This window comes from Palaemon carinicauda, chromosome 26, assembly GCF_036898095.1.
Source record: "Palaemon carinicauda isolate YSFRI2023 chromosome 26, ASM3689809v2, whole genome shotgun sequence".
Lineage (NCBI taxonomy): Eukaryota > Metazoa > Arthropoda > Malacostraca > Decapoda > Palaemonidae > Palaemon > Palaemon carinicauda.
Window position 1 is genome coordinate 82,376,837 of NC_090750.1, and position 11,329 is coordinate 82,388,165.

At 39.9% G+C, this 11,329-nt stretch overlaps 1 protein-coding gene across 2 annotated transcripts in view; it reads right to left on the bottom strand.

Moving 5' to 3' along the window:
• LOC137619625 (sialate:O-sulfotransferase 2-like) overlaps nt 1-11,329 on the bottom strand; it is a 92,080-nt gene that overhangs the window by 30,206 nt on the left and 50,545 nt on the right. For both annotated transcript variants that reach the window (XM_068349819.1, XM_068349818.1), the window contains exons 5-6: nt 9,829-9,899; nt 8,459-8,549 (exon numbers count right to left, since the gene is read on the bottom strand). In XM_068349819.1, the coding sequence (XP_068205920.1) occupies nt 8,459-8,549; nt 9,829-9,899 (162 nt within the window). The remainder of the gene's footprint in view (nt 1-8,458; nt 8,550-9,828; nt 9,900-11,329) is intronic.

Sequence of the window (11,329 nt, forward strand, 5' to 3'; positions counted from 1 at the left end):
GCAGCAGCAACAGCAGTTTTCTATTCTGGATTTGTAAGGGATCACCTCAAATGGACACAGCAGAAGGAATCTGTCTGACTTGCTCTGGTATGTTTTGTTCCTTGATGAAGATTCACTTGTACTGTTTCTTGGTCAGGTGGACAAATACAGAAGGAAAAAGTCTGACTTATTCTAGTATGCTGTTCAACCCCAACAGCCGCAGTAGAAGAGAAGAATTAAAACAAAAAGCAGCAGCAGCAGCAGCAACAGCAGTTTTCTATTCTGGATTCGTAAGGGATCACCTCAAATGGATACAGCAGAAGGAATCAGTCTGACTTGCTCTGGTATGTTTTGTTCCTTGATGAAGATTCACTTGTACTGTTTCTTGGTCAGGTGGACAAATACAGAAGGAAAAAGTCTGACTTATTCTAGTATGCTGTTCAACCCCAACAGCCGCAGGAGAAGAGAGGAAGCAAAACAAAAAGCAGCAGCAGCAGCAGCTACAGCAGTTTTCTATTCTGGATTTGTAAGGGATCACCTCAAATGGACACAGCATAAGGAATTAGTCTGACTTGCTCTGGTATGTTTTGTTCCTTGATGAAGATTCACTTGTACTGTTTCTTGGTCAGGTGGACAAATACAGAAGGAAAAAGTCTGACTTATTCTAGTATGCTGTTCAACCCCAACAGCCGGAGGAGAAGAGAAGAAGCAAAACAAAAAGCAGGAGCAGCAGCAACAGCAGTTTTTTTATTCTGGATTTGTAAGGAATCACCTCAAATGGATACAGAAGAAGGAATCAGTCTGACTTTTTCTGGTATGTTTTGTTCCTTGATGAAGATTCACTTGTACTGTTTCTTGGTCAGGTGGACAAATACAGAAGGAAAAGGTCTGACTTATTCTAGTATGCTGTTCAACTCCAACAGCCGCAGGAGAAGAGAAGGACCAGAACCTAAAGCAGCAGCAGCAGCAACAGCAGTTTTCTATTCTGGATTTGTAAGGGATCACCTCAAATGGACACAGCAGAAGGAATCAGTCTGACTTGCTCTGGTATGTTTTGTTCCTTGATGAAGATTCACTTGTACTGTTTCTTGGTCAGGTGGACAAATACAGAAGGAAAAAGTCTGACTTATTCTAGTATGCTGTTCAAACCCAAGAGCCAGAAGAGAGGAGAAGGACCAGAACCTAAAGCACCAGCAGCAGCAACAGCAGTTTTCTATTCTGGATTTGTAAGGGATCACCTCAAATGGACACAGCAGAAGGAATCAGTCTGACTTGCTCTGGTATGTTTTGTTCCTTGATGAAGATTCACTTGTACTGTTTCTTGGTCAGGTGGACAAATACAGAAGGAAAAATTCTGACTTATTCTAGTATGCTGTTCAACCCCAACAGCCGGAGGAGAAGAGAAGAAGCAAAACAAAAAGCAGCAGCAGCAGCAACTGCAGTTTTCTATTCTGGATTTGTAAGGGATCACCTCAAATGGACACAGCAGAAGGAATCAGTCTGACTTGCTCTGGTATGCTTTGTTCCTTGATGAAGATTCACTTGTACTGTTTCTTTGTCAGGTGGACAAATACAGAAGGAAAAAGTCTGACTTATTCTAGTATGCTGTTCAACCCCAACAGCCGGAGGAGAAGAGAAGAAGCAAAACAAAAAGCAGCAGCAGCAGCAGCAACAGCAGTTTTCTATTCTGGATTCGTAAGGGATCACTTCAAATGGACACAGCAGAAGGAATCAGTCTGACTTGCTCTGGTATGTTTTGTTCCTTGATGAAGATTCACTTGTACTGTTTCTTGGTCAGGTGGACAAATACAGAAGGAAAAAGTCTGACTTATTCTAGTATGCTGTTCAACCCCAACAGATGGAGGAGAAGAGAAGAAGCAAAGCAAAAAGCAGCAACAGCAGTTTTCTATTCTGGATTTGTAAGGGATCACCTCAAATGGACACAGCAGAAGGAATCAGTCTGACTTGCTCTGGTATGTTTTGTTCCTTGATGAAGATTCACTTGTACTGTTTCTTGGTCAGGTGGACAAATACAGAAGGAAAAAGTCTGACTTATTCTAGTATGCTGTTCAACCCCAACAGCCGGAGGAGAAGAGAAGCAAAACAAAAATCAGCAGCAGCAGCAGCAACAGCAGTTTTCTATTCTGGATTCGTAAGGGATCACTTCAAATGGACAGAGTGGAAGGAATCAGTCTGACTTGCTCTGGTATGTTTTGTTCCTTGATGAAGATTCACTTGTACTGTTTCTTGGTCAGGTGGACAAATACAAAAGGAAAAAGTCTGACTTATTTTAGTATGCTGTTCAACCCCAACAGCCGCAGGAGAAGAGAAGAAGCAAAACAAAAATCAGCAGCAGCAGCAGCAACAGCAGTTTTCTATTCTGGATTTGTAAGGGATCACCTCAAATGGACACAGCAGAAGGAATCAGTCTGACTTGCTCTGGTATGTTTTGTTCCTTGATGAAGATTCACTTGAACTGTTTCTTTGTCAGGTGGACAAATACAGAAGGAAAAAGTCTGACTTATTCTAGTATGCTGTTCAACCCCAACAGCCGGAGGAGAAGAGAAGAAGCAAAACAAAAAGCAGCAGCAGCAGCAGCAGCAACAGCAGTTTTCTATTCTGGATTTGTAAGGGATCACCTCAAATGGACACAGCAGAAGGAATCAGTCTGACTTGCTCTGGTATGTTTTGTTCCTTGATGAAGATTCAATTGTACTGTTTCTTGGTCAGGTGGACAAATACAGAAGGAAAAAGTCTGACTTATTCTAGTATGCTGTTCAACCCCAACAGCCGGAGGAGAAGAGAAGAAGCAAAACAAAAAGCAGCAGCAGCAGCAGCAACAGCAGTTTTCTATTCTGGATTCGTAAGGGATCACTTCAAATGGACACAGCGGAAGGAATCAGTCTGACTTGCTGTGGTATGTTTTGTTCCTTGATGAAGATTCACTTGTACTGTTTCTTGGTCAGGTGGACAAATAAAGACGGAAAAAGTCTGACTTATTCTAGTATGCTGTTCAACCCCAACAGCCGGAGGAGAAGAGAAGAAGCAAAACAAAAAGCAGCAGCAGCAGCAACAGCAGTTTTCTATTCTGGATTTGTAAGGGATCACCTCAAATGGACACAGCAGAAGGAATCAGTCTGACTTGCTCTGGTATGTTTTGTTCCTTGATGAAGATTCACTTGTACTGTTTCTTGGTCAGGTGGACAAATACAGAAGGAAAAAGTCTGACTTATTCTAGTATGCTGTTCAACTCCAACAGTCGGAGGAAAAGAGGAGAAGCAAAACAAAAAGCAGCAGCACCAGCAACAGCAGTTTTCTATTCTGGATTTGTAAGGGATCACCTCAAATGGACACAGCAGAAGGAATCTGTCTGACTTGCTCTGGTATGTTTTGTTCCTTGATGAAGATTCACTTGTACTGTTTCTTGGTCAGGTGGACAAATACAGAAGGAAAAAGTCTGACTTATTTTAGTATGCTGTTCAACCCCAACAGCCGCAGGAGAAGAGAAGAAGCAAAACAAAAAGCAGCAGCACCAGCAACAGCAGTTTTCTATTCTGGATTTGTAAGGGATCACCTCAAATGGACACAGCAGAAGGAATCAGTCTGACTGGCTCTGGTATGTTTTGTTCCTTGATGAAGATTCACTTGTACTGTTTCTTGGTCAGGTGGACAAATACAGAAGGAAAAAGTCTGACTAATTCTAGTATGCTGTTCAACCCCAACAGCCGGAGGAGAAGAGAAGAAGCAAAACAAAAAGCAGCAGCAGCAGCAGCAACAGCAGTTTTCTATTCTGGATTCGTAAGGGATCACTTCAAATGGACACAGCGGAAGGAATCAGTCTGACTTGTTCTGGTATGTTTTGTTCCTTGATGAAGATTCACTTGTACTGTTTCTTGGTCAGGTGGACAAATAAAGAAGGAAAAAGTCTGACTTATTCTAGTATGCTGTTCAACCCCAACAGCCGGAGGAGAAGAGAAGAAGCAAAACAAAAAGCAGCAGCAGCAGCAACAGCAGTTTTCTATTCTGGATTTGTAAGGGATCACCTCAAATGGACACAGCAGAAGGAATCAGTCTGACTTGCTCTGGTATGTTTTGTTCCTTGATGAAGATTCACTTGTACTGTTTCTTGGTCAGGTGGACAAATACAGAAGGAAAAAGTCTGACTTATTCTAGTATGCTGTTCAACCCCAACAGTCGGAGGAAAAGAGGAGAAGCAAAACAAAAAGCAGCAGCACCAGCAACAGCAGTTTTCTATTCTGGATTTGTAAGGGATCACCTCAAATGGACACAGCAGAAGGAATCAGTCTGAATTGCTCTGGTATGTTTTGTTCCTTGATGAAGATTCACTTGTACTGTTTCTTGGTCAGGTGGGCAAATACAGAAGGAAAAATTCTGACTTATTCTAGTATGCTGTTCAACCCCAACAGCCGGAGAAGAAGAGAAGAAGCAAAACAAAAAGCAGCAGCAGCAGCAACAGCAGTTTTCTATTCTGGATTTGTAAGGGATCTCGTCAAATGGATTCGTCAGAAGGAAGAAGTCTGACTTTCTCTATTATGCTTTGTTCCTTGGTAAAGATTCACTTATACTGTTTCTTGGTCAGGTGGACAAATACAGAAGGAAAAAGTCTGACTTATTCTAGTATATTGTTCCACCCCATCAGCCGAAGGAGAGGAGAAGACACAGAATGAAAAGCAGTAGTAGCAGCTTCAGCAGCAACAGCATTTATCTATTCTGGATTCCTAAAAGATCTCTTCAAATAGACTAGGCGTAAGGAAGAAGTCTGACTTCCTCTAGTATGCTTTGTTCCTTAATGAAGATTCACTTGTACTGTTTCTTGGTCAGGTGGACAAATACAGAAGGAAGAAGTCTGACTTCTTCTAGTATGCTGTTCCATCCCATCAGCCGGAGGAGAAGGGATGATGCAGAACAAAGAAGCAGCAGCAGCAACAGCAACAGTAACAGCAGCAACAGCAGTTATCTATTCTGGATACCTAAGGGATCTCTTCAAATGGACTCAGCGGAAGGAAGAAGTCTGACTTGCTCTGGTATGTTTTGTTCCTTAATGAAGATTCACTTGTACTGTTTCTTGGTCAGGTGGACAAATACAGAAGGAAGAAGTCTGACTTCTTCTAGTATGCTGTTCCATCCCATCAGCCCCGAGGAAAAGGGAAGACGCAGAACCAAAGCAGCAGCAGCAACATCAACAGTAACAGCAGCAACAGCAGTTATCTATTCTGGGTACCTAAGGGATCTCTTCAAATGGACTCAGCGGAAGGAAGAAATCAGACTTGCCCTAGTATGCTTTGTTCTTTGATGAAGATTCACTTGTACTGTTTCTTTGATATGTGGACTAATGCAGAAGAAACAAGTCTGACTTATTCTAGTATGCTGTTCCATCCCATCAGCCAGAGAAGAGAAAAAGCAGTACCAAAAGCAGTAACAGCAGCAGCAACAGCAGTTACCTATTCTGGATACCTAAGGGATCTCCTCAAATGGATTCAGCAGAAGGAAGAAGTCTGATTTGCTCTAGTATGCTTGTTCCTTGATAAAGATTCACTTGTACTGTTTCTTTGTCAAGTGGACAAATGCAGAATAAACAAGTCTGACTTCTTCTAGTATGCTGTGAACCCCCTATCAGCTGGAGCACAAGAGAAGAAGCAGAACCATAAGCAGCAGCAGCAGCAGCAGCAGCAATTATCTATTCTGGATACCTAAGGGATCTCCTCAAATGGACTCCAGAAAGAAGAAATCTGACTTGCTCTAGTATGCTTTGTTCCAACTTGTACTGTATCTTTATCAAGTAGACAAATGCAGAATAAACAAGTCTGACTTCTAGCATTCTGTGAACCCCCTATCAGCCGGAGGAGGAGAGGAGAAGCAGAACCCAAAGCAGCAGTAGCAGGAGAAGGAGCAGCAGCAGCAGCAGCAACAAGAACAGCAGTTACCTATTCTGGGAACCTAAGAGATCTCTCCAAATAGACTCAGCAGAAGGAAAAAGTCTGACTTGCTCTAGTATGCTTTGTTCCTTGACGAAGATTCACTTGTACTGTTTCTTCGTCAGGTGGACAAATGCAGAAGAAATAAGTCTGACTTATTCTCGGATGCTGTTCCACCCCATTGTGAATAAGAAAAATGACAGAATTATGAGTTTAAAACTGGAACTTCTTCTTCTTCTTCTTTGTCTACATCTTTTCCCACTTCAATGTGGGGTTGATGTTCCTGGTCAGCTTTCTCCATCTACCTCTGTCCCACACTTCATCACCGGTTAATCCCTTTGATCGAAGGTCATCCTTGATACAGTCCATCCACCTTCGCTTTGGTCTCCCTCTCCTTCTCGTTTCCTGTACCTCCATTTCCATTACTCTCCTCCCAATATACTGTTCATCTCTTCTCATGACATGACCATACCACCTCAGTCTACTTTCTTGGATCTTATCTCATAGTTTTCTAACTCCTGTGGTACCCCTAATTACTTCATTCCGTATCTTATATCTTCTTGTCACCCCATACATCCATCTCTACATTCTCATCTCTGCCACATCCATCTTCTTCTCTTCTGTCTTCTTTATTGCCCACGTCTTCACTCCATACATCATTGCCGGTCTCACAACTGTCCTGTGTACTTTACCTTTCAACTTAAGAGCAGGACAAGAGCAGGATAAAGAAAACTATAAACAGGCAAAGAAAGAAGCAAGAAGAGCAGTAGCAAAGGCAAAGGCAAAGACATTAAATGAAGTCTATACAGAGATGGAAACACCAGAAAGCGAGAAGAAAATATTACGAACTGCTAAGGCCCGAGATGCTGCATCTATAGACCTGACACAGATAAGGCAAATGAAAGATAACAATGGTATAGTTCTAGCAGAAGAGAATGAAATTAAAAGAAGGTGGCAAACTTATTTTGAAGGACTATTGAATGAGGAGAACCGAAGAGCACTATTTGAAGATGGACTCCCAAACGAGGCAGTTGCCATAGGAGTGACTAGAGGAGAAGTAAAACAAACAGTAAAGAAGATGAAAAATAGTAAAGCTGCAGGACCGGATAATATACCAGTAGAGGTATGGAAGAGTCATGTAGAGGAAGGCATAGATATCTTGTGGGACCTGACACAGAAAATCTTCAATCAGGAAAAGATGCCAGAGGAATGGAGAAGAAGCTTAATCATTCCCATCTATAAGGGGAAGGGAGACATCCAGGAATGTGGCAACTACAGAGGCCTAAAGTTGATAAGCCATACAATGAAAATATGGGAGAAGATCATTGAGAAGAGACTCAAGAGATGAAGCAACAATTGGCGAGGAACAATTTGGATTCATGCCTGGAAGAGGGACTGTAGAAGCAATATTTGCTTTGAGGCAGATGATAGAAAAACATCGGGAGAAACAGAAAGGATTACATATGGTCTTTATTGACACGGAGAAGGCATACGATTGAGTACCCCGTCAGGAGCTGTGGAGATGTATGAGAGAAAAGGGAGCCCCTGAGAAATACGTAAGAATCACCCAAGATATGTATGAAAGGGCAGAAGCAAATGTCAGAAAGTTTCCCAGTCAATGTAGGGCTACATCAGGGGTCTGCATTGAGCCCTTACCTATTTGATCTGGTCATGGATGTAGTAACACAAGGTATTAGAGATCAGTCTCCTTGGTGTATGCTTTTTGCTGATGATGTTATACTGTGTAGCACTAGGCAAGAGGTAGAAGAGAAACTGGAGGAGTGGAGAAGAAAAATGGAAAATAGAGGATTGAAGATCAGCAGGTAAAATACAGAGTATTTGAGAATGAAAAATGGCGAGAATGGGGAAGTTAGTTTACACGAAGAGAGATTGAAAAAGAGTTGAAAATTTCAGGTATTTAGGATCAACAGTTGCAGAGGATAGTGATCTGGGGGCAGAAATAAACCACAGAATACAAGCAAGATGCAAGAATTGGAAAAAAGTGCGTGGAGTACTATGTGACAAGAAGATAGGGGTTAAGTTGAAAGGTGAAGTACACAGGAGCGTTGTGAGCCTGGCAATGATGTATGGAGCGGAGATGTGGGCAATAAAGAAGACAGAAGAGAAGAAACTGGATGTGGCAGAGATGAGAATGTTGAGATGGATGTGTGGGGTGACAAGAAGAGATAAGATACGGAATGAAGTAATTAGGGGTACCCCAGGAGTTACAAGACTATCAGATAAGATCCAAGAAAGTAGACTGAGGTGGTATGGTCATGTCAGGAGAAGCGATGAACAGTATATTGGGAGGAGAGTGATGGAAATGGAGGTACAGGAAACGAGAAGGAGAGGGAGACCAAAGCGAAGGTGGATGGACTGTATCAAGGATGACCTTCGATCAAAGGGATTAACCGGTGATGAAGTGTGGGGACAGAGGTAGATGGAGAGAGGTGGTCAGAAACATCGACCCCACATAAAATTGGGAAAAAATGCAGACAAAGAAGAAGACTGTAAGAGATATAAAACTGATTTATTAAACTCACCTTGACTTCGGTACAACACCAAGCGTGTAGCCATGTGTCTTGACGACTATCGTACACCCACACTCCAACGGATCGCTCTCTCCATAAAATCCTGAAAAAAAAAAAAAAAATAAAAGAATGAACGAGACTTGAGATTAAATCTGTTTAAAGGTTTAAAGGCCGCTCATGAATGGCACAGGTAAGGGTCAGTGACATTGTCCTAGCGAGCAGTACAATGACCTAGAGACTGACCATATATAATTATGATCAGCAACCAAGCCCCCTCTCCACTCAAGCTAGGACCAAGGAGGGCCAAGCAATGGCTGCTGATGTCTCAACAGATAGACCTATAGGCTCCCCAAAAACCCGCCCGCCTCCCCATCCTAAGCTCATAAGGATGGTGAGGTTATAGCGACGAAAGAAACTGGCGTGTTTGAGCGGGACTCGAACCCCAGTCTGGTGTTCACCAGTTAGGGACATTACCACATCGCCCCCCCCCCCCCTCCACAGGTTTAAACTTGAGCATGTGGTCATTTCCTTAGATGCTGCTGCTTTTATCCTTGAAACTGAAGACAGTATACCGTAATTACCTTAAATTTTACCTTGAAACTATGTAAATTACCCTCAAACTAAGGTAATTACCTTAAAAGTTTATACTCTGAAATCGACGAGCATCTTGGGAAAAGTATTGCTATAAATATTATCATCACTGAATACTCCCAGTAAATCTTCTAAAATATTCGAGCCATTTGATTATTATTATTATTATTATTATTATTATTATTATTATTATTATTGTTATTATTACTATTATTATTATTATTATTATTATTATTATTACATTTTTATTATTATTATTATTATTATTATTATATTTTTATTATTATTATTATTATTATTATTATTATTATTATTATATTTTTTATTATTATTATTATTATTATTATTATTATTATTATTATTATTATTATTATTATTATTATTATTATTATTATTATTATATTTTTATTATTATTATATTTTTATTATTATTATTATTATTATTATTATTATTATTATTATTATTATTATTATTATTATTATTATTATTATTATCATATTTTTATTATTACTATTATTATTATCATTATTATTATCATTATTATTATCATTATTATTACTATTATTATTATTTTGCAAGCAGAATAAAAATTCGTGGTTGGAAATACTGATCATTCCTTCTCAGGCCCGGAAAAAAAAGAAAAAAAGTCTATGATGTACGTTATCCAGAGGCCCTCATAACCTCTCAGCTTCGTGTTCATACTAGGATATGATTAAGCACTTTTAATTGTGGCGTGATGCCGCACATTATAGACTTATGGAAGCGGGGATTAACGTCCACTTAACCTTACCTTTCTTGGCTAACTGGCGATCGTTGTAAATTGAGCCCGTGAAGAGACCGGAAGTGCTCTGGATTAAGTACCTGGGGATGAAGAGAGGGAAAATCATTTCGTGTTAAAAATTAAGGGAAACTTTTTACTTTACTATTGTATAGCTTTATCTTAATACAAAATGAAATATATTATTATTATTATTATTATTATTATTATTATTATTATTATTATTATTATTATTATTATTATTACTAGATAAAATACAACCCTGTAGATTTAAGAACAAATCCCTCAGAAGAATTTTGGGAGTTAAATGGCAGGACAGGATTAGATATGAAATTAAATATATTATTATTATTATTATTATTATTATTATTATTATTATTATTATTATTATTACTGGCTAAGCTACAACCCTGTAGATTTGAGAACAAAACCCTCCGAAGAATATTGGGACTTAAATGGCAGGACAGGATTAGATATGAAACTACAAGAGAGATTACTCGAGTGCCATATCAAGATTTAGATCATGGTGAGGGGTAGATGGAGATGGTTTGGGCATGTTCTTCGCACTCTCCAAGAGATTTTAGTTTGCCAAACGTTCAGCTGGGCTCCACAAGGTACTAGAAGAGTTGGAAACCCCAGGCCTACATGGCTGAGGACTATGAAGCTCAAGATAGGGACGATTGATGAAATGTAACCGAGACCCTTTGCTTAATAGGCGTAGGAGATGGTGACGATGCACCTACTCCCCTGGTTAGAAAAGCAGGACGCTATAAGCCCAAGGGCTCCAACAGGGAAAAATTACCCAGGGACGAAAGGAAATCAAGGAATCAATAAACTGTATGAGAAGTTATGAATAAAGAATATGAAATATCTTGACATCAGTCTTGCTATGAATATGGAATAATCTTTGTGATATTTGTTATAAAGTGCTTTTAACGTTATGCCAAGAAATCAGATAAATAAAAGAATATATTGAAAATATTTTCTTGATCCATGTTACGTAGGAATATTCAATTATTATTATTATTATTATTATTATTATTGCTTACCAAGCTACAACCCTAGTTGGAAAATCAGGATGCTATAAGCCCAGGGCCTCCAACAGGGAAAATCGCCCAGTGAGGAAAGGAAACAAGGAAAAATTGAATTTAAAAGAAGAGTAACATTAAAATAAATATCTCCGATATAAACTATAAAAACTTAAACAAAACTAAAGGAAGAGAAACCAGACAGAACAGCGTACCCAAGTTTACCCTCAAGCAAGAGAACTCTGACCTAAGACAGTGGAAGACCATGGTAAAGAGGCTATTGTCAATTTAACAAATCATACCTGTATAGAATTCGATCTAACACCTCAGCCACTGAGGGGAGGGGGGGGCGGCAAGCCAGCCTCAACTTGGTGCCGGCCCCAAGCCCTGGTAAATGGGGAGGGTTGGCGGCAGGAAAGGCATCCGGCCATGAAAAATTTGCCAAAATCAATATGGCCAGTAAAAATTGTGAAAAAGTAGACCGA